The sequence below is a fragment of the Bombina bombina genome, chromosome 8, assembly GCF_027579735.1.
Source record: "Bombina bombina isolate aBomBom1 chromosome 8, aBomBom1.pri, whole genome shotgun sequence".
Lineage (NCBI taxonomy): Eukaryota > Metazoa > Chordata > Amphibia > Anura > Bombinatoridae > Bombina > Bombina bombina.
The window spans coordinates 308,932,009-308,957,037 of NC_069506.1; the positions used below are offsets into that span (position 1 = coordinate 308,932,009).

Consider the following 25,029-nt stretch of genomic DNA (forward strand, 5'->3'; position numbering starts at 1 on the left):
GTGCAGTCTCTGAATATCTTTTACGATTGCTATAGTTTAAAGCAGAGTATCCAACAGCTTTAAAGAAAGGGTCACACACAGAATATTTTTCCTGAACTTTTTTTTTAGAAATACTAGTTAGCTATTAAAGGTGCAATACATTCAAAATATTAATGGTGTTTAAAAAAATAACTTTGAAATATATTTTCATTATTTATTTGTCTTGGTGTTATTGCAGTTTAACTCTTAAAATTGTATTTTTCCTCCAGAGAGTCTCTAGTACATCTGCAGGATTAAATGCAAATTTTGCTAACAAAATGGCAGTTTACATGGTATAGATAGGGCATTCAATTTTAAGCAATTTTTCAATTTACTTCTATAATTTACTTTGCTTTGTTCTCTTGGCATCCTTTGTTGAAAAGCATATTTAGGGCGTCTCGTCACTGCTCAGGCTGATTGGTGGCTGAACATACTGTATATGCCTCTTGTCATTGGCTTAAAGATGTGTTCAGCTAGCTCCCAGTAGTGCAGTGCTGATCCTTCAATAAAGGATAGCAAAAGAATAAAGCAAAATTGATAAAAGAAGAAAATTGGAAAGTTGTTTAAAATGGTATGTTATATCTGAATCATGAAAACAACTTTTAAGGTTTCATGTCCATTTAAATCTCTTCTTTTTAAACATTTATTTATTGTGCAGCTTATATGCAGTGCAGTGCTTAACTACTGATATTTACATATAAAACCATTCTATAATGTTCCTTTACATCAGAGAAGGCTAAACATTTTTTTATACGCAGGCCTGGTAACTAATGGTGGGATTTATAATAGGCTTCATTACTTTATACTTCCATTTATGCTCAAGATGACATCTTAAAATAAAACTCAACTATATGGCCTATGGGTTGTAGTTTTGGCAGCTCTGCTTTAATGGGGCAGTAAACATTTTTCTACAATCTAGCAAAATTTAGCTAATTACTATAAATAATGTACATGTTCTATTTTATCATCACTAAAATTTGCATTTCTATGTAAATATGATACCTTCAAAATCTCCCTGCAGCGGCTTCCTACAGCCCCTCCCCTGCAGCACCTTGTTTTGGTCCCTCCCCTTCAGCTGCTTGCTAAAGCCCCTCCCTTTCAGCAGCTTGCTAAAGCCCCTCCCCCTGTAGCCCCTTGTTCTGGTCCCTCCCTTTTAGTTGCTTGCTACAGCCCCTCCCCTGAAGCACCTTGTTCCGGTTCCTCCCCTTCAGCTGCTTGCTCTAGCCACTCCCCTGGATGCAGTGGTTCTGCCTCCCAGAAAGCAACTGCGTGTTGTGAATGTAGCATGACCAGTCACCTTTGGATTAGCAGAACTTCTTGATGTTAATTTAAGCTCTTGCAGGGCAATTGAGAAAGTAACATATAAAGATGCCCATTTCAGTGCAAATAAAACAGCACTTGTACAATATTTATAGTAATTAGTTAAATTCTGTAACAAATAAATAAAGAATTAAATGTTTATTCCCCCTTAATACAAAAATATCTCCCTATACACATAATTAAATGAGTAATGCGTTAACAAGACATGTTTCAAACAAATACACATACACTGATTTAAAGCATATACATTAGAGCTACTGAGAGAGGATAAGTATGAGCCAGTTAAGTTTACTGTGTTTTGCAAATGGAGAGAGATAGAGGAGGAGTGACTTAATGAAGGGGGGACATCACAAAGCAATGAAGGGAAAAGACAGTATTTGTAACGTAATGCGACATCTTCAACACGTGACTTTTTGTCGTAGTCTGTAATTTACAAGTTGTTAAAAGAAAAACAGGCCCCATTTATTAAGCTATGGGGGCTCTAGCATTTCAAGCTAGATCAAGCGGTCTGGAAATGATAGTTAATGTAGCTGCAGTCTTAGGTATCTGTGGTCACTTCAAGGGTAGCAAAGTTAACCTCTTCATTGACAGAAATTTCATAGAAAAACTTGCCAAAAATTTCAGAGAATGTCTAGCATTTTTGATATCACTCAATTTAAACAGAAATAGAGCCTTTGTTTTTTTTTAATTTACCTCTCAAAACTATATAGATATTTTTAAGTATATAACCCAACGTATCGATCTAGGCCCAATTTGGTATATTTTGTTCCACCATTTTGACCCCAAATATGATCAATAAAAACAAAATCATTATAATTTTGTCACAAACCTTGTATTTCTCACTGAAATTATTTACACATCGCTTGGGCAGTATTAACACAAATGGTTGTAAATGCTACAATGGGATCCCCTTTTTCAGAATTAGCAGACATGCATAGCTTTGCATTTTGGTAATTAGAAATCCTGTAATTGCAGCTGCGTAACACACTTCTGAAATTCCTGACAGTGAAGGGGTTAATTAGTTAGCTGATAAAGGTAATAGTATTGTAAGGTTGGGATTACCCTCCCACTTGACACCTCCCATCTCACTGATTCCTCCCAAGTAGCTCCCCCCCCCCCCCCCACTCCTTACTACCATCTTAGGTACTGATAGACAGTCTGCCAGTATGCAGTTTTGGGTGTTATTTTATATTATTATTTTTTTTCTGCAGCATAGGGATCCCTCCTTAACCTTCCCACCTCCCTGACCCCTTCCCTGATCCCATGTTAGGTACTGGCAGTTTACAGTTATTTTTATTTTATTCATATATTTATAGTTTTTCTGTATTGTAGGGGTTCCCCATCACACACACCCCCCCGATTGTTATGTAGTGCCCCCCTGATATTTTTTCTGTAGTGTAGCAGCCCATCCCTCTCTCGCCTTAAAACACATTTTCTGTAGTGTAGGGTCCGTCTCCCTCACTACCCCCTCCCCCACTAGGCCTCCCGCCTTCCCTCCCACACCACCCACCGGCACACACAGATGATTTTTACAGACAGTGTCACTGTCTATAATGATCTGGCAATCTGGCTTCATATGGTAATGGACCACTGTTTGTGCTCTGTTACCATATGAAGGCAGATACTGGAAGCCCACAAACAGCAGGTCATGGATTTCCAGCATTATGGACGTAGATCTATTTTATGTGGTACGATGGGCTATGTACTGCATGACATAGATATATATTTACATGGGAAAAGGGGGTTAAATCATCCTAATCTGATCTGATTGGGATGATTAACAAGCCCTGCTCTCGAGCTATTGGTTGCACAAAAGCAGGGGGCGTGGCAGCACAAGCAATTTCTTGTGCAGTGTTAAATGCGGTCAGCGTATGCTGCTCTCTCACCATAATGAGGGGCAGACAGGTTACTGGGAATGAACCTTCTCCTACTGGTATTTGATAAATGGAGCCTATATATGAACTGTCTTCCTTTATATTGAGGGCATACTTACATTTCTTCCTAAATATATGTCTCCACGTCACAGCTGGCTCAGGTCTGCCAGTAGCTAAACATCGGAGGGCTACAGTGCTTCCTTCATTCACTGCTATATCGGAGGAGATGTTTAGGATCTGCGGCGGAACTGCAAAAAATAAATAACAAGAGAGAAACAAAACATGTTTACCAAAAGGTTTGCATCAAATTAAATAAAATCCCACTTAAAAAAATGTGATTTGTGAAATGAGAACACATGAAACAAATATGCCAACAAAGAAATATAAAAGAATAACACAACAAATATATATTGATGCATGTAAAATAAATAGGGCATAATTCAGAAAAATATACTGAAATCAAAAACATGACAGTTTAATAAATGAGTTAATTGTTTATTCAGATACAAAATATTAATCAAATAATCCAAAGATGTAGGTCCTCCATGGCTAAATATATCTGGCAGCCAATCGGTTAACTGAAGACTGAGCTAAACACACCACTTGTGTTTATTTGCAAATTCTTTCGACACATTCATTGTTTATTATTTAGTATTAACACATTAAATTGTTAGTAAGGACAATCTGTTTGAGATAATAATAGGGCAGAGACTGTAAACCTTTTTTTGTGAGTGGGTGTGCACTTTTAATAATAATCTAAAAAAAAAGTATCTATGCAGTAAAAAAAGGCAACCCAGAGGCAGCATTGAATGCCACATGACAACTATTTCCTTTTTCATGTCATCTTGAGCAAGCATACCAAGGTTTGCTACCCCTGTAACCCTATGGCACTTGCCCAAGACCACCCAGACCCTAAATCTGTTCCTGTCTGACTTAAAATTCCAACTAGGAAACATTTATGGCAAAAAAATAATATATATATGCTGGACTGTGCAATAAATAGAAAAGTTACACAAAAATATGCTTTTGGAGAAAGATGTGACACAGCCTGCTTGTCTAGAAACTGTTTGGAAGTCACACAGAACACAGTGACAAAGCTGCCTGATTCTTCCACAAAGTAACATGCAGGATCTTGTATTTTGGGAACATTTTTACATTTCCTTTCAAGATTTCTTTGTGATCAAAGACTGATGTAATTAATAGTTCATATGTGCACTGACTACATATGATGACTTGTACACAGTTCTTTTTAATCTTTTAGGAGAGAAATCATGTTCACTTCGCAATGGAAAACAAGATAAAAACTGATTTATGAAGACACTAAAAAAAAAAAGAAAAAAGTTTAATTATGCTTAGTTTTAAAAATAGAAGAAAAAAAAGTGTAATTTACATATTATTTTTTTTTTAGAGCACCACAAAATTCTGTATCGCTAGGTACAATGGTAGGACAGAGATTTCTGGTAAGATGCAAATATATAGCAGACTAAACAAAACCAGCGCAGGAAGAGGAGGACCCTGCTGCAAAGAGCTTACAGTCTACAGTACAGAAAACACTTTGCGGTTGTAATATGAGGAAATGCTTAATTATGCATAGTAAAAATGATTTGCAGTATATTTTCATGAATTATTTTGCCCTATTTTCCTCTAATTAAAGTATTAAAATTGTGAATTTTCCAGTCCTGGAAACTGACAGAGTACATTACACAGTAGATTTGCATAATCAGCACATGCAAGATAACAAGACAATGCAATTACTCTTAGGGGGATATTTATCAAAGGTCTGGTGGACCTGATGCGACAGTGCGGATCAGTTCTACCAGACCTCGCTGAATGTGGAGAGCAATACGCTCACTCAGGCCCATTTATCAAGCTCCGTACAGAGCTTGAAGGGCCGTGTTTCTGGCGAGTCTGAAGACTCGACAGAAACACAATTTATGAAGCAGCGGTCTAAAGACCGCTGCTTCATAACCCTGTCCGTCTGCTCTGAGCAGGCGGACAGGAATCGCCGGAAATCAACCCGATCGAATACGATCGGGTTGATTGACAGCTCCCTGGATTGGCCGCGAGTCAGCAGGGGGCGGCGTTGCACCAGCAGCTCTTGTGAGCTGCTGGTGCAATGTTAAATGCGGAGAGCGTATTGCTCTCCGCATTTAGCGAGGTCTTGCGGACCTGATCCGCAGTGTCGGATCAGGTCCGCAAGCCCTTTGATAAATGGGCCCCACTGTATTCAGCATTGCACCAGCAGCTCTTGTGAGCTGCTGGTGCAACGCCGCCCCCTGCAGATTTGCGGCCAATCAGCCACCAGCAGGAAAGTCTCAATCAACCCGATCATACTCGATTGGGTTGAATCTGAGCAGGCGGACAGGGTTATGGATAACTGCAGTTTCTAGCGAGCCTGCAGGCTCGTCAGAAACACGGGCCCTCAAGTTCCATCCGGAGCTTGATAAATGGGACCCTATGTCTGAACTTCAAATGAGTAGTAGATTTTTTTTCTGACAATTTTAAAATATATATCTGTTTCCACTCCCCCTGTACCATGTGACAGCCATCAGCTAATCACAAATCCATACACGTACCATGTGACAGCCATCGGCCAATCACAAATGCATACACACTTATTCTGTGAATTCTTGCACATGCTCAATAGGAGCTGGTGACTCAAAAACTGTAAATATAAAAAGACTGTGCACATTTTGTTAATGGAAGTAAATTGGAAAGTTGTTTGAAATTGCTTGCTCTATCTGAATAATGAAAGTTTCATTTTGACTTGAGTGTCCCAAGTGTGACCAATATCTGTCCCTAATTTCCATTGTGTTATCTTATCTTTCCTACTGAAGCCAAACAATGGCTTTGACAATTAAAAACAACTGAAGAAAATGATGGTGTTAATCTGTTCTAGTAAGAAAGATTATAGAAAAATGCAAAATTTTATATAGAGTTTGACTGATTAATGTATATATCTATATGTCTGTCTGAGGAAGGGGAGGGGGAGAGTGTATCCCCAAAACGTTACACTAATAAATACATGGATCAGCGAGTGCCACATTTTTTACTTGTAATCCATAGCCTGTTGTCACCTTGGCAGCTGAATTTGAAGGTGTGAGTGTGCTCTACTTTGGATTATATATATATATATATATATATATATATATATATATATATATATATATATATATATATATATATATATATATATATATATATATATGTATACTGTATATACAGGAAAGAAGTGATTAACACAGATTAAAAGTCACTGTTTAAAAGACCAGTGGCACTCTGAATATATATATTCTAATGTTGTAAGAGGAGGGAACCACAACTCCTGACAAATATTCATCTTGCTGTTGAAAGAACATCATTATATGCAACACATGGGATGAACTAGCATTGCTCATATTTCACTCTTCTCATTGCAATCACACACAAAACATAAAACTCAAGAAAACTATCATTCTTTTTGTTGCATAACCCATTGGCTTCTGATAAATGGCTTCCTATGTATAATACATTAAGAGAAAAATGAATGCACTGTGACTATTGAGAAAGGAAACAGAGAGTCTGCGGGAATTCCTTTGGAAATAAGGTACACAGGAACCAGCATGCATTGTCTTCCTGCAGTGAAAGAGATGACATGTATCAAAACATGCCGCGCTATAATGTATTAATTGTTTATAGCTTTCAGCCCTCTCCGGGACTATGGGGAAGCTTCTTATTTACTATTTGTCAAAACCGCTAACCTGTGCAATGAAATTCCTTATTTTTAGCCATACAGGAGTAATTTAATAGGGAGAGAGTGATTTTGCTACATTTTGATAATATAGGACTAGATTATGAGTGATGCGCTAACAGTTGCACGGGAGCAATAAGGGTTTTAATGTGGTTCTTTACAAGCACCGGAAGTAGTCCGCATATTATAAGTTGAAGGTAAACGCATTTGCTTGAGTGCACATCTGGTTAGTGCGACTTCAGAGCTCTCGTTAACTGTATTGTGAGACAAAAAGTTGCACACAATATATCAAAAATACATTTAAAAGTACAGTTACACTCATAATAACACCGTCTAATAAAATGATGATATATGAGGTCTCAAGTGTTAGAAAAAAAAGAAGACTGCTAAGGGCTTTAACATAGAGATTCATACATATAAGTGTCTAAAAAAAATATATAAATATATATATATATATATATTTATAATACATACATATACATATATACAGTAAATATGTGTGTGTACATATGTATTTATATATGTATATATGTATTTATGGGCATACACTCACCGGCCACTTTATTGGGTACACCTTGCTAGCACTGGGTTGGACTCCTTTTGCCTTCAGAACTGCATTAATTCTTTGTGGCATAGATTCAACAAGGTGTTTGAAACATTCCTCAGACATTTTTGTCCATATTGACATGATAGCATCCCACAGTTGCTGCAGATTTGTTGGCTGCACATCCATGATGCCAATCTCCCGTTCCACCATATCCCAAAGGTGCTCTATTGGATTGAGATCTGGTGACTATGGAGGCCATTGGAGTACAGTGAACTCATTGTCATGTTCAAGAAACCAGTTTAAGGTGATTTCAACTTTGTGACATGGTGCATTATCCTGCTGGAAGTAGCCATCAGAAGATGGGTACCCTGTAGTCATAAAGGGATAGACAAGGTCAGCAACAATACTCACGTAGGCTGTTGCATTTAAACGATGCCCAATTGGTACTAAGGGGCCCAAAGTATGCCAAGAAATTATCCCCCACACCCTTACACCACCACCACCAGCCTGAACCGTTGATACAAGACAGGATGGATTCCTTTCACGTTGTTTACACCAAATTCTGATACTAATATCTAAATGTCGCCGCTGAAATTGAGACTCATCAGACCAGGCAACGTTTTTCCAATCTTCTATTGTCCAATTTTGTTGAGCCTGTGCAAATTGTAGCCTCAGTTTCCTGTTCTTAGCTGACAGGAGTGGCACCCAGTGTGGTCTTCTGTTGCTGTAGCCTATCTGTTTTAAGGTTCAACGTGTTGTGCATTCAGAGATGGTATTCTGCATAACTTGGTTGTAAAGAGTGGTTATTTGAGTTACTGTTGCCTTTCTATCATCTCAAACCAGTCTGCCCATTCTCCTCTGACCTAGGACATCAACAAGTCATTGTCATCCACACAACTGCCGCTCACTGGATATTTTCTCTTATTCGAGACCATTCTCTGTAAACCCTAGAGATTGTTGTGAATGAAAATCCCAGTAGATCAGCAGTTTTGGCACCAACAACCATGTCATGTTCAAAGTCACTTAAATCCCCTTTCTTCCACATTCTGATGCTCAGTTTGAACTTTAGCAAGTCATCTTCACCATGTCTAGATGCCTAAATGCATTGAGTTGCTGCCATGTGATTGGCTGATTAGCAATTTGTGTTACAAAGCAATTGAACAGGTGTACCTAATAAAGTGCAAAACAGAAAGAGAAGCAGTCTGCCAGGAACGAACATCAGCAGCATCAATAACTTGTTCTATGGCCTGGTTACTACCTGGAAGTAGCTTCTTTCTGCCCAATTGTGCTTTTCACAGAGAAAAACTTTCCTGTAGTATATCAGTCTGATCCCGCCGACATGGTCAGTCCAACCCCCGAAATACCAGGCAATTATCCTCTGAACAAGGAAAAGGCAACCCCAGACGATCGTTTCGGCCTTCTGTGGGCTTCGTCAGTGAGGTGCAGCCATATTCCTCTAAGCACACTGGGCAAGGAGTCCACGTCTGGTTTCCCCCATCGCCCAATTATGACACTTAGGAAAGTCTCCCTAAGCTTGATGCGGTAATCAAGATGTGGACCCATTGCTTTTGTGTGCCTAGAGGGATATGGCTGCACCCCACTGACAAGGCCCACAAAAGGCCGAAACGTACGTCTGGGGTTTTGCTGCTTCTCTCGTTCAGAGAGGGATTGCCTGGTATTTCGGGGCTTGACTGTACTGTGAAGTCAGGATCAGACTGATATGCTTCAGGAAAGTTCTTCTCTGTTAAAGTCACATGTTGAGCAAAATGAGGCTGCTTCTTGGGTGGTTTAATAGCCATAGAACAAGCTATTATGCTATTGTTCGTTCCCAGGTTGAGCGCTTCTCTCTTTTTATTTATGCAAATTATGACACTTAGGGAAGTCTCCCTAAGTGTGATGCGGGAATCCAGACGTGGACCCGTTGCTCAGTGTGCCTAGAGGGATATGGCTGCACCTCACTGATGAGGCCCACAATAGGCCAAAACGTACGTCGGGGGTTTTGCTGTTTCTCTCGTTCAGAGAGGGATTGCCTGGTATTTTGGGACTGGACTGTACTGTGAAGTCAGGATCAGACTGATATGCTTCAAGAAAGTTCTTCTCTGTGAAAGGCACATGTTGAGCAAAAAGAGGCTGCTTCTTGGGTGGTAACTAGCCATAGAACAAGCTATTATGCTATTGTTCATTCCCAGGTTGAGCGCTTCTCTCTTTTTATTTGTACCTAATAAAGTGTCCGGTGAGTGTATATACAAATATAAACACATACATACATATGAAAACACATATAGAAATATATATAAGTGCATTGGAGTCCTTTGCAGTCAAGTAACTGAAAACGTGAAAAACATATTTATGCAATATTCATATTTAATAAAGGTTTAAACGATATATTTGATGTAAATATATTACATGTCAATGTTCTTCATATAGGGGAATATGTTCTATGTATTTTTAGATAGATATTCCTATATAAATATCTATATATATATCTATACCGCTAGTTTTCAAAACTGTCTTCAGGCTTCCCTAACAGGTTAGATTTTGAGGATATCTGAACTGGAGCACAAGTGTAATAATCAGATGATTAGTAAACATGGTTATTTTACCTGCAACTCATCCAAGGTAATCATGAAAATCTGGAATGTTGGGGAGGCAACCAGTGATATATACCTATATATATATATAATCATATATAGTGGCCTAACATTGGTGTCTTGACACCCCAGTTTAGGCAGTTGCTTCAGAAATGCTATCTTGATTTTGCTGACCAATTTTCATAGTCCAATTGATATGGCTGTATGAGTAGAGGAAGTTTATATAATTATACAAGACCTCTTGAAAGACTTTGAGAGTAAAATGCTAAGCAGATTTGATCCTCTTTTGTCTCTTATGAAGCCCATAGATGTGTAGGGGGATCTCATTGTAAAGCACCAGATATTACAGCTCAATTAGAACATTTGAGGGACCTGCAGTTATACACTGATCAATTAACTATGGAGGAGGATTACACCACCCCGAGCTTCCATGAATGACCTACCTGTCTGCATCCGGGGGATGCGGACAGCCCATTTGAGAGGGGTATGAATTTATTGCATCTCTTGGATGAGTCTTCCCTGCTGGGAGCTTCTAGACAAGCAGAGGAGGGAGTTCTGATCACTGATGGTTCTCCACTGATCATATACCTGCAGAATGGAAAGGTCCCACTTAACACTACATCTGACAGGCATAGATGGCTAGTTTGGATGAATGAATCCTCCCATGATATTGTGGGAATATTGTTGACTCAAGCTGTCCTATGTCTTCAATAATAGCTTTTCATTACTATTTTTGTTGATATAATATATGTGTTCATTCTTTTTACCCCAGTCTGGATATATATAATAGTGTGAGATATATTGCCCATTTTTGCGGAGGGGAATTCTGTTGGCCAGCATCGAGCTGATTCATATATTATGTATGGGAAGAGCTTTAGTTTTTTTTTTTTTTAAACCGACTTTATTGAAATAATATCAAATTACAATGTGAGAGACGCAGCTCTCTATGTATGGCATACAATAAGCAGTGATTTTTTGAACATGTAAAGAGTTAACTTTTTTTGGAATGTTCGATTCCACTTGCTTTGTACACCATATGGTTCTGTCTATAGAACTGTTATTGTAACCCTTTTGCACAACCTTGTATCTATAGTTGTTGTTAGTCTCAGGAGTGGATCCCATTAGCAACAAGAGACATAAAAAGTAAAAACCCTCTTTTAAGACTATGGGACCCATTTATCAAGCTCAGAACGGAGCTTGTGGGCCCGTGTTTCTGGCGAGTCTTCAGACTAAAGACCGCTGCTCCATAACCCTGTCCACCTGCTCTAATGAGGTGGACAGGAATCGCCACAATTCAACCCGATTGAGTGACACCCCCCTGCTGGCGGTCCATTGGCCGCGAGTCTGCAGGGGATGGCGTTACACCAGCAGCTCTTGTGAGCTGCTGGTGCAATGCTGAATACGGAGAGCGTATTGCTCTCCGCATTCAGCGATGTCTGTCGAACCTGATCCACACTGTCAGATCAGGTCCGACAGACATTTGTTAAATCGGCCTCCAGGCTCGCCGGAAACAGAAGTTATGAAGCAGTGGTCTAAAGACCGCTGCTCTATAACTTGTCTGCCTGCTCTGAGGCTGCGGACAGCAATCAACCCGATCAAATACGATCGGGTTGATTGACACCCCCGGATTGGCTGCGAATCTACAGGGGGTGGCATTGCACCAGCAGTTCACAAGAACTGCTGGTGCAATAATAAATGTCGACAGCATATGCTGTCGGCATTTATTGATGTGCAGCGGACATTATACACTACATTGTATCATGTCCGTTCGCACTATGATAACCATGCCCCTATATCAGAGAATAGAGAGCCAAGCTATTTCAGTTACATACTCTATAGTTTCCATGACCTCCCCCTAAATTGTATCTTTCAAGGGTCTACAAGCAACTTTATCTCTTGTGATAAAACAGAGAACAGAGGATCTTATTTTGTTATTTCCTTTGGTTATATACATATTTGGAGATGACAATTTTTATATGATAAGATAGTATCTATAAGAAAATTTAGAGTTATCATGTTGGCTGATATATATAACTTCCTCTGAAAAGTATAGTATAATGGCACCTTGTAATAGAATTCCCCAGCATGTTAGTATTGTGAAGTGTACTAGTCCATGAGTGGCCTTGTATTGTTGCTAGGGGATTTTGCTTCATATATTGTAATGTTTCTAAACCAATGAGTAGCATTTAAATGTCAGGTTAAGAATATAATACAAGGTTAGGGAAAATTCAAAGGATTTGTGGCATTGAAGCCAAGTGCTGAATTACACACTAGTAATATTTAAATTAATTAATTAAAATTAACACTTTATTAAACATATATGCAAGGACAGACAATTTACTTAAATTGGATCACATTAAAGAAATAGGTAATGACCATCTATTTCTATACTTCATCATATGTGATGATCCAACAATAAAATAAAACCAAAAGTTAAAAATGAGGGCTATGTGGTCTAGTTAGTGCTTTCACAGTATAATGTAAAGTGATGTAAGGAGGAAAAGGTGTGTAGTGTGGATGGAGGAGTGTTCAAACTTAACACACAAACTATGCGCTCAAAGGCGTCCTCCTGCCTGCGTACTGCTGGGATTTAATACAGTCAGCCGATTTCTAGCTGGTATCCCTATAGACTGCAACACACCATTCATTCAAATGTCCATTCAGTTACACAAGTAATCTATGTATAACGTAAAACAGTATCAATGTATCCTTAAAATCACTCACTGTGGCTTGTATAGGCTGGTTAGGTACAAGCTATCATACTATATAATATAAATGGTTAAAATATAGCACTAATACTCATTGTATCAAATTCGCTAGATGTATATTTAACCGCCTCAGTTTAACAGACCTGTGTTACTTATAGGTCTAAATCTGATAACTTTATCAATTAGATTCGGTGTGCATATCGTCACTATCGAACCTTTCTCTAAATTGTTAGCACTGTTAACTAGTTAGGTATAATTATTAGACTTTGCGCATTATAGCGCTACATCAAAAGCACACAGTCACTCCGAAAACGTTTAGGATGTATGTATGTTCAATCCACCCTAAGAACAAATTGGCATATGTCTGGGCACAGCATGTGCCCATCGCTGTGCCCTTTTTCTGTAAATATACTTTATTGTCAAAAAGAAAGTAATTGTGTTGTAACACAAAATCAAGGAGGTCAATTACAAAATCATCAGCTCTAGGCAAACAGGCTATACAGTATTTCCTTAAAATGACTAACCCTAGAGGTAATGCAGCTGATGATTTTGTAATTGCCCTCCTTGATTTTGTGTTACAACACAATTACTTTCTTTTTGACAATAAAGTATATTTACAGAAAAAGGGCACAGCGATGGGCACATGCTGTGCCCAGACATATGCCAATTTGTTCTTAGGGTGGATTGAACAACATACATCCTAAACGTTTTCGGAGTGACTGTGTGCTTTTGATGTAGCGCTATAATGCGCAAAGTCTAATAATTATACCTAACTAGTTAACAGTGCTAACAATTTAGAGAAAGGTTCGATAGTGACGATATGCACACCGAATCTAATTGATAAAGTTATCAGATTTAGACCTATAAGTAACACAGGTCTGTTAAACTGAGGCGGTTAAATATACATCTAGCGAATTTGATACAATGAGTATTAGTGCTATATTTTAACCATTTATATTATATAGTATGATAGCTTGTACCTAACCAGCCTATACAAGCCACAGTGAGTGATTTTAAGGATACATTGATACTGTTTTACGTTATACATAGATTACTTGTGTAACTGAATGGACATTTGAATGAATGGTGTGTTGCAGTCTATAGGGATACCAGCTAGAAATAGGCTGACTGGGTTAAATCTCAGCAGTACGCAGGCAGGAGGACACCTTTGAGCGCATAGTTTGTGTGTTAAGTTTGAACACTCCTCCATCCACACTACACACCTTTTCCTCCTTACATCACTTTACATTATACTGTGAAAGCACTAACTAGACCACATAGCCCTCATTTTTAACTTTTGGTTTTATTTTATTGTTGGATCATCATATATGATGAAGTATAGAAATAGATGATCATTACCTATTTCTTTAATCTGATCCAATTTAAGTAAATTGTCTGTCCTTGCATATATGTTTAATAAAGTGTTAATTTTAATTAATTAATTTAAAGGTTAAGAATATAGTAATGTTTTGATTTAAAACTAGCAAGTACAAATGAGTATATTGTATGGACAATAAAGTATTTGCATTTTTTCATTTAACAATGTCTGAGCAATTAAGCCTCTCACTAGGCCATAATGCAACTACACAAGTATTTATTTACTTAAAGGGACAGGAAACCCAAATGTTTCTTTCATGATTCAGATAGAGAATACAATTTTAAACAACTTTCCAATTTACTTCTATTATTTAATTTGCTTCCTACTCTTGTTATCCTTTGCTGAAAGGTTTATCTAGGCAAGTTCAGGAGCAGCAGATAACCTAGGTTCTAGCTGCTGATTGGTGGCTGCATATATATATATATATCGATTGTGATTGGCTCAACCACGTGTTCAGTTAGAAACCAGTAGTGCATTGCTGCTCCTTCAACAAAGCATTCCAAGAGAATGAAACAAATTAGATAATAGAAGTAAATTAGAAATTTGTTTCAAATTGTATTCTCTATCTGAATCATGAAATAATTTTTTTGGGTTTCATGTCCCTTTAAATTAGTGATCAATACCTCAATTCTTTCTACAGCCAGCTTATGCGTTGTATATTTATAGGCCGGTACAATTTAAGCTATGTACTTTATAGTTGTCATATTTCTACATTTTTCAAAATATTTTATTCAAATTTAAGGTTAATAATACAGTAATGTTTTGATATAAACTGGAATACTAGGTACAAAAGATCACATCGTTTAAAGGCTCTAGAATGGCCAATAATGTAGTAGTTGCATTTTTTTATCTAACACTATCTTAGCAATTTGGCCATAATGAAATGATACAGGTACCTATTTATTAATATTAGTGATCACTACTTCAGTTATTGCTGCAGCAGCTTAGTTATTTTATATTTATAGACCAACACAATTTGAATGACCACTAAATGCAGTGGAATTACATAACAAGTGCATAATGCAATGACAATGCAATAACACCTACTCTAAATTTTAAATAAGCAGTAGAATGTTTTTTCTGGCAATTTTTTTTTCTCCCATATTCCAGCACCCTGTATCATGTGACAGGCACCAGCCAATCACAGACTAGTATAAGTATACCCTGTGAGCTTGTGTACATGCTCAGTAGGAGCATGTTCCCTAGAAATTTGATAATGGAAGTAAATTGGAAAGTGTCTTAAAACTGCTGATCTCTCTGAATCATAAAAGTTTATTATGACTTGAGTGTCCCTTTAAGTTAAGTGCTATATAGTTGTAACCTGACCCTTGTCTATAAAACATGTCAGTATAGGTTAAATCCTCCATTTTTTGACAGTATTGATATCTGTGCAGGTCCATAAGTGACCTTAAGAGGTAGAGGAGGATTTACAATCGTATTATCCACATCGATCATGTCTTTAGCAGCCCTGACAGCTGATCCACTCTATGAACACAATGCAAAGGGTAACCATATTGAGGCGGCGTCACATGATGATGTCAGCTGCACGCAGGCAGCGTCTAACCGGACACTACCCGAGTGTTGCAGCTACCAAGCAAGTATGTATAACTATATAAAAGGTAATATTGCAGGCTAGCTACTGATATAAGGTGGATTGAAGCACTTGCCTACGGATTACTATATTGTACTAACGTACAACCATGAGTTGTTGAGTATGTGCCCCCTATGTGGTTACCATAACAGCAGAATACCAACCAATATACATTTCTAAACGTCCCATCACTTTAAATGTTGTTACATGTATTTTTGTACATTTATGTCACTGAATGTTTTTTTGACATGCACATTGATAGATTATTTACTAACACTTATGTTTCCATAACTACCAATTGGTGTTTTATTTCCACATTAGGGGGAGTGGTTTTGTATCAACACCTGTGAGGTTGCAAATAAATGTGTTTGTTACACATTGTCACCTTGTCTGAGGAAGGGGAGTTTTGCACCCGAAACGTCACATTAAAAAAGGCACTTTGATGAAAGACCAGTGAGTGCAAGCCTGTTGTTTGGAATAGATTGTATTTACATGCAGCCTGGCTGTCAAACCCTTTAAGTGAGAGTGCACTTCTGGACATTTTTGTTATATATATATATAAATAGTTTGTGTGGGTCACTAAATGAAAATTAACTTACAATTTTTTAATGTAAGTAGCAAAAAAGGCACAAAACTGGCTTAACACTGCGATGTGAAAATGGGTTAGTAGCATAAGGGTTAAATTATATATTCATGTGAAAGAAGAAGTTTTTTCTTAGGTTCTATATCCCATTTTTTTGTAAACCAAGTAATGTAATTTATACATTAACTTCTTAAAGGGATATGAAAACCAAATATTTTCTTTCATGATTAATATAGAGCATGCAATTTAAAGCAACTTTCTAATTTACTCTTATTAAGATTTTTCTTCGTTCTCTTGGTATCTTTATTTGAAAAAATGCAAGGATATAAGCTTAGGAGCTGGCCAAGCACTACCCAGGTGCTCAACCAAAAATGGACTGGCTCCTAAGCTTACATTCCTGCTTTTTTTCAAATAAAGATAGCAAGAGAATGAAGTAATAATTGATAATAGGGGTAAATTAGAAAGTTGCTTAAAATTGCATGCTCTACCCGAACCATGAAACGAAAAAAATTGTGTTTCAATTTAACCTTTTTAAATAAACGGCCAACCGTACACTTTCTTGTATGCAAAAGTAAGAAATGATTTTTGACTGTTATACAATTATATATGAGTAATTCAAATATTTTTAGATACATCGTCTCAGCTTTATAGAAATTAAGGAGCAATAATAAAATACTTTAAAGGGAGATGACAATCAAAATGATACTTTAATGAATCAGAGAGAACACACAATTATATGATACCTTTCAAGTGACTTCTGTTATCAAATTGACTTGGTTCTCTTGGTTTTCTTAGCTGAAAAGCATACCTAGGTAGTCTCAGAAGCAGCAAAGCACTAGTGGGCGCTAGCTGCTGATTTGTGGGTACACACATCTGTCTCTTGTCATTGGCTCATGAGATGTGATCAGCTAGCTCCCAGTAATGCATCGCTGAACAGGAGTTGCTATAGTATTTAATATAATACTGTAATAATGATATATGGTCTAGTAAATTATAGCATTTGTTATTGCTCTTTTATGATTGGTAGATGTATATATTCCAGTTGTGCTCAGATGATCCCCTTTTGTGCTTTCTTGTCATCTACTACTAAGGGGGATATTTATCAAAGGTCTGGTGGACCTGATCCGACAGTGCGGATCAGGTCCACTAGACCTCGCTGGATGCGGAGAGTAATACTCTTGTGAGCTGCTGGTGCAACGCTGCCCCCTTCAGATTCGCGGCCAATCGGCCGCCAGCAGGGACGTGCCAATCAACCCGATCGTACTCGATCGGGTTGATTTTTGTCAATGTGAGTCCGCCTACTTAGAGCAGGCGGACAGGTTATGGAGCAGTGGTCTTTAGACCGCTGCTTCATAACTGCTGTTTCTGGCGAGTCTGCAGGCTCACCAGAAACATGGGCCCTCAAGCTCCATCCGGAACTTGATAAATGGGCCCCTAAATATTTTGAGAAATACAACCATTATGATGCATTTTTTCATCTGCTTGATTCATAATGTAGAAAAAGTTTGTCATGGATAAAAATTTAGAACTAAAAGCCTAACTGTGAAACAATCAATATGAAATGTAACAGAATACACAACACGTTATTTGCTCATAAAGAATGCAGCAGAAATAAGAAGTTTAGAGGAATCATTAACATGCAAGTTGCTTTTGTATGATGATTTATGGTTATTAGTTTTTTCTTCTCTGCAGCTAAGCAAGAAGTCACATCTGCACTCATGTATTACAGCAAGTCTGACTCAATGGCACTGTACGAAGCGAAGAATATGATGCGGGAATAATTATAATTCAGATTAGATAAAAGTTGATAAAAAATGCAGTATAAGTTTTTATGCCACTAATGTATATTGTAACAGTTTCTTGAGATCATGGGTTTCATGACAATCATTAAAGGGACAGTCTACTCCAAAATGTTTCTTGTTTAAAAAGATAGATAATCCCTTTATGACCCCATTACCCAGATTTGCATAACCAACACTGTTATATTAATATACTTTTTTACCTCTGTGTTTACCTTGTATCCAAGTGTCTTCTGACAGCCCCCTGATCACATGACTATTTATTAATTATCTATTGACTTGCATTTTAGCCAATTAGTGCTGTGTTCTCTTATATTAAAGGGACAGTCTAGTCAACATTAAACTTTCCTAATTCAGATAGAGCAGCAATTTTAAGCAACTTTCTAATTTACATCTATTATATTTTTCTTCATTTTCTTGGTATCTTTATTTGAAAAAGCAAGAATGTAAGCTTAGGAGCCAGCCCATTTTTGGTTCAGCACTCTGGGTAGCGCTTGGTGATTGATGGCTACATTTAGACACTAATCAACAAGCGCTACCCAGGTGCTGAACCAAAAATGGGCCGTCTCCTAAGCTTACATTCTTGCTTTGTCAAATAAAGATATCAAGAGAACAAAGAAAATGTGAAAATAGGTGTAAATTAGAAAGTTGCTTAATTTGCATGCTCTATCTGAATCATGAAAGTTTAATGTTGACTAGACTATCCCTTTAACCCTTTGAGTGCTAAGCAGGATTTTAATATTTTTCTGATTTTCACTAAAAAAAAAAAAATGTACTTTTTTTCCCCTTCAGATCCCCAAGACTTATACCGTTGGAAAGGTTAGGCGATTACCTTTCTAACGGTGGGTCTTGATACAGGGTTCTAAGCAGCATGCCCCTTTTCCCTATACTTTGTATTGTTAATTCTAAATAAAGTTGCGCAGTGACGTCATCGCACGTAACGTGAACCCCTGGCAATGCCTATCACTATACAGGCCCGATTGCCGGGGTGTCAGTGGGAGCCCACAGATTGCTCAAAAGGTGGTTGATTGCTAGAGACGGCTCTGAGCCGTCGTTAGCACTATACTTTTTACTTCTGTGATTACTTCGTATCTAAGCCTCTGCAGACTGGCTCCTTATTTCAATTCTCTTGACATACTTGCATTTTAGGCAATCAGTGCTGACTCATAAATAACTCCATGGGAGTGAGCACAATGTTATCTAATATGGCACACATAAACTAGCGCTGTCTGGATGTGAAAAAAATGTCCAAATGCATTGAGATAATAGGCGTCATTCAAGGGCTTAGAAATTAGCATATGAGCCTACCTAGGTTTAGCTTTCAACATAGAATATAAAGAATACCAAGAGATGCACATAGGGGAATACGTTCTAAGCATGTTTTAAATAGATATTCCCATATATACCTGCATATATCTATACATATACATATATATATATATATATATATATATATATATATATATATATATATATATATATATATATATATATATATATATATATAATCAATACACAGCAGTTTAGCACTCACAATACTTTCCTTATGACCGGGTTGCTCAGCAACACATTTCATAGACCTCCAACAAAAGCAGGCACTCACCGGGGACACGATCCGATATGCAGCGTAGTTTGCGGCGCAAGCGAGGGAACCCCCGCCACCCGTAGTTTCAGCTCGCAACTCGAGCTATCCTATATACGGCGCCGTCAGAGGCTAAAGTGCCGTAAGTCTCACAAACCAGCGATGTCCAGAAATCTGCATAAGTACAAATTTCTGGAGTTGCCAGTGACTTACGGCACTTTAGAAACTGCCGGCGCATACAAAACCTTACTAAATTATTAAATCTCCCGTACTGTCTAAAACGCCTTCCAAACATAGCCCGACACATCTAACCCTCTATCTGCTATCCCCCCTCACTATCCTAACAATAAAAAAAATGTATTAACCACTTAACCGCCGCTCCCGGACCCCGCCGTCACCTAATAAAGTTATTAACCCCTAAACCGACGCTCCTGGACCCCGCCGCCACCTAATAAAGTTATTAACCCCTAAACCGACGCTCCCGGACCCCGCCGCCACCTAATAAAGTTATTAACCCCTAAACCGCCGCTCCCGGACCCCGCCACCACCTAATAAAGGTATTAACCCCTAAACCGCCGCTCCCGGACCCCGCCGCCACCTAATAAAGTTATTAACCCCTAAACCACCGCTCCCGGACCCCGACGCCACCTAATAAAGTTATTAACCCCTAAACCACCGCTCCCGGACCCCGACGCCACCTAATAAAGTTATTAACCCCTAAACCGCCGCTCCTGGACCCCGCCACCAGCTATATTAACCTTTTAAAGCCGTTATGCCGTTCTATTCCGTCATAATTAGACTGGGCTTTAAAGCCGTTATGACGGAATAGAACGTCATAACTAACGGCTGTCCTGAAGCCTTCTGCGATCCAATAATTGAAATCTCGCGTGCATACGATCGCGTAGTTTCAATTTGTCTACATCGGAACAGTTGTTCCGATGTAGGCACTTTAACCCAGTCACGAAAGGGTTAAATATATAACCCCCTAATGTGAGCTCCTACCCCGCCGCCAACTACATTAAACTACCCCCTAAAGTGAGCCCCTTACAATGCCGCCATCTATTTTAAAATTATTAAACCCTAATTTAATCCCCCTACACCGCCGCCACCTATATTAAATTATTCAACCCCTAATCTAATCCCCCTACCCCGCCGCCACCTATATTAAATTATTTAACCCCTAATCTAATCCCCCTACCCCGCCACCACCTATATTAAATTAATTAACCCCTAATCTAATCCCCCTACCCCGCCTCCACCTATATTAAATTAATTAACCCCTAATCCAATCCCCCTACCCCGCCGCCAGCTATATTAAACTATTTAACCCCTAAAATACTAAACTATCCCTACCACTAAACCTAAGTATAACCCTACAAATAGCCCTGAAAAGGGCTTTTTGCGTGACATTACCCCAAAGTAAACTGCTCTATTGCCAGCCCTTAAAAGGGCTTTTTGCGGGGCATGCCCCAAAGAAAACTGCTCTTTTACCAGCCCTTAAAAGGGCTTTGGGTGGGGCTTTGTCACAAAGTAAACTGCTCTTTTGCATCTAATCTAAATCCCCCTACACCGCCGCCACCTATAATAAATGTATTAACCCCTAATCTAATCCCCCTACACCGCCGCCAGCTATATTAAACACATTAACCCCTAATCTAATCCCCCTACACCGCCGCCATCTATATTAAACACATTAACCCCTAATCTAAACCAAACCAGCGCAAAATTCAGCGTCGCCGGCATTTGCGGGCGACGCTGCATATCGGATCGGGCCCCGGGTTTGAAAAAAAGTTTCCAATTTAATTCTACTTTTTCATTTTCTTTGTTTTTCTGATATTCTGTGGTGAAGAGACGCCTAGGTAAGTGCCTGGCACACTGCATGGCAGGAAATACTGCTGCCCTCTAGTGATCTTACAAACAGATAATATTCTAGCAAAACGGCTGTCATATAGTGCTCAAGACTCGTGCACGCTACTGAGCTTACGTCCCAGATACCGAGAGAACAAAGAAAATTTGATAGTTGAAAGTTGTTTTAAATCGCTTGCTCTATCTGAATCATGAAAGAAAACATTGGTGTTTCATGTCCCTTTAAGAAAGCATTTGTCACAAACAAAAACACCACACGTAGTTGTGATCTCAAAGTTGTTAAGTACCATGATCAGGAGAATAGCGAAAATCCCTTCTTTGTAGCAAAAGTGTTTACTTCATGGAATGACTTCCAGAATAGGTAGAGAGGAGAAGCACATTAAGGGTAACTAAGGATGTCTATGGAATGCATAAGGTTGTCCTGAGAATAAATAAAGCCTTAGAAGGAAATATGAATGTGTAAGATTTGTTACCCTATCTAGTCGTAAAACATGATGTTAAAATAAGTAATTACATTTTTTGTTAGCAAACTTTGCATCATTTTGCAGTCCAGGGACAAACCCTTTGAAGTTCTCAGATGTTCATTATCTTATTTCCTCTGCTGTGGTTGTTTAAGGACAGCTATATACACGCTCTGCTCTAATAAAACAATTGCTTTGGAGAATGTTGCAGTGTCAAGCTCTGAAGTCAAGAACAAAATCACAAAAGTAGGTAAAATAAATAAACTGCATGGCTAAGTATTTTGCTGCACATAATGAATTATTATCAACATTTTCTTCGTTCTAATGCTGTCTTTATTTAAAAATCAGGAATGTTGAGCTTAGGAGCTGGCCCGTTTTAGGTTCAGCACCCTGGATACAGCTAGCTTATTGGTGGCTACATTTAGCCACCAATATGCAAGTGTAACAAGCGTAACCCAGGTTCTGAACCAATCATGGGCCAGCCCCTAAGCTTTACATTGCTGCGTTTTAAATCAAGATAGCAAGAGAACGAAGAAAATTTGATAATAGGCGTAAATTAGAGCATGCAATTTTAAGCAACTTTCTATCTGAATCATTAAATAAAAAAATGGGTTTAGTATCCCTTTAACTCAGTAAAACTATTGGATTGTAGCTTGGCAGAAACAACAATGTGGTGTAAAGATTTTGAAGCATTATTTTTGCTATTGAAAGCTTTTGAGTCTAACCCATGATGGAACTTGTGTTGTCTGGCTGAGGACAACTAAATTGCTCTTTTGCTGAACCATGAGATCAAATATTACTTCCAATTTGGTGAATCTATACAGAGCTTCTAGAGCATTTTAAACTTTTTACACTGATCAAAATGAAACATTTAAACAGCATTTTTTATTTATTTATTTAAAGCAGCTCTATGACATTTTTTTATGATTTTAAGGCATGCAAAGAGAAAGCAGTAGGCAGCTCACTGAGTGTATATATGTAAATATATGCATGTTTTTTGTCAACATCCATTCATACATAGAATTCCATTATTATATTCTTATATTCCAATAAAAGCTGCTCAGTATGAATCTGTAGTTTTAATCAGAAAGAAAAATAGATGCTGTAATTCCTAAATATAGTAATCTAGAAGCAGATAATTACTCTTTTCATGTAATCCATTATTCAGCAAAGGGATGGAGGAGATACAGTAACTCGCAGGTGATGACAAATTGAATTTTATTTGGATGAATTAACATTAGTACGTCGTTAGCTATACATTATCAGCTCCTCACCCAGATAAACAGAAACTAGTAAGGTTAGAGCACAGATATGAAAAATACAGCTTTCAAAATTCAATAATGTTTTGAGTAAAATTAATACACATCTGTCATTGTTTGTCAAAATAAAATAGATGCATTGTGGCAGAAAAGAATTGATAGATTTTCAAATGAATTCAAGTCATAAAGAAAATCTAAAGAGTATTATTTTACTGTGGAAAGCTATGTAAAATAGTTTCTAACCCACTATAAGAATTTTAAGGTGATGTCTAACTAGGTGTATGTGTTACTCTTTAGATCAGCATAGTATACATACAAAATGTATGCAGGAAACATCTGATTGTTTAGAATAATTGAATTACTGATGTATGATGAGCTTAGATTTACTCAAGTCTGTCAGAAAAGGAGATGCAAGCATGGATGTTACTGTGGGTTTTAAAGGGTTTAAACCAATGATTGATTCAAAAATCTATTTTTTTAAGGGGCTGTAAGAGATCCATGCAGAGGTGAGAAGTTGGATGCTAAGTCACAGAGGATTGTGTACGGGACCGTGGAGGAGGTTCCTTGAGTTTTCAAGTGCAGGTCTGGGGCAGGGCTAAGCAACTTGGGTTGTAGCTAGTCATAGAGGGACAAGGCAGGATGGGGCAATTTTCATTTTTCTCCTAAGCCAAACAGAGATGCAAAGTAAAACATAGATTGAGGTTCTTATTTGCTCCAGTGCACCCTTGTAGAACTGCCACTGGTATGAAGCCCAACATGTTCTCCAGTAAAGCTCCATAAACATTCAACCAAGGAAGTACAATAGCATAATGACTTATTCTATAGCTAGTTACCATCCCAGGAGCAGCCACTTTTTTGCTGAAGTACCACAAAGGCAAAATATCGTTTGAACATTATTTTCATAATTTTCTTGGAGCGTTTTCACAGTTTACAATTTCAGAACTTATTAGTATTATTATCAGAAGTAGTATAAGTATTAAACGTGTTAATATAGTCATTGAGCAAGTGTGCCCAATATGCCCATCACTCCTATACAAAAAAAAGCATTTATATTGTTTACCGGCAATCAAGATTCAGATTACAATAGGTTCATTTTGATCTCTTATTTTTGGTTACAAATGCGCAATCCCGTTTGAAAGTGTGATTATGAAGGTACCTGTACTGATAGTGACAATCCTGACAACGTGAGTGTGACTTACAAGCAAATGTTAACAGAAAGTGATTTTACACACCATTTCTAGATCTTGGGGTCCTGATATCACTTTTCCTGAAGATCCCCTTTGCTGTTTGGGATATCACATACTCAATACATATGTAAATTGCCATTCATATGTAAATGTGTGCCCCCCCCCCACACTGCAGAAAGACTATACTATAGCAATAAATAGAGCTTTAATAAATTGACACTATGAGGCCTATTTAAGAAAGGTCTTGCGGATCTGATCCGACAGTGCGGATCAGGTCTGCAAGACCTCGCTGAATGCAGAGAGCAGTACGCTCTCCGTATTCAGCATTGCACCAGCAGCTCACAAGAGCTGCTGGTGCAACGCCGCCCCCTGCAGACTCCAGCAGGGGGTTGTCAATCAACCCGATCGTACTCGATCGGGTTGAATTGCGGTGATTCCTGTCCGCCTCATTAGAGGGTCTTTAGACCGCTGCTCCATAACTTGTGTTCTGGCGAGTCTTCAAGCTCCGTTCGGAACTTGATAGATAGGCCCCTAT

At 38.2% G+C, this 25,029-nt stretch overlaps 1 protein-coding gene across 1 annotated transcript in view; it reads right to left on the minus strand.

Moving 5' to 3' along the window:
• LOC128639233 (opioid-binding protein/cell adhesion molecule-like) overlaps positions 1 to 25,029 on the minus strand; it is a 621,299-nt gene that overhangs the window by 124,520 nt on the left and 471,750 nt on the right. Inside the window, exon 3 of the mRNA XM_053691508.1 lies at positions 3,332 to 3,460. Coding sequence (XP_053547483.1) covers positions 3,332 to 3,460 — 129 coding nt within the window. The remainder of the gene's footprint in view (positions 1 to 3,331; positions 3,461 to 25,029) is intronic.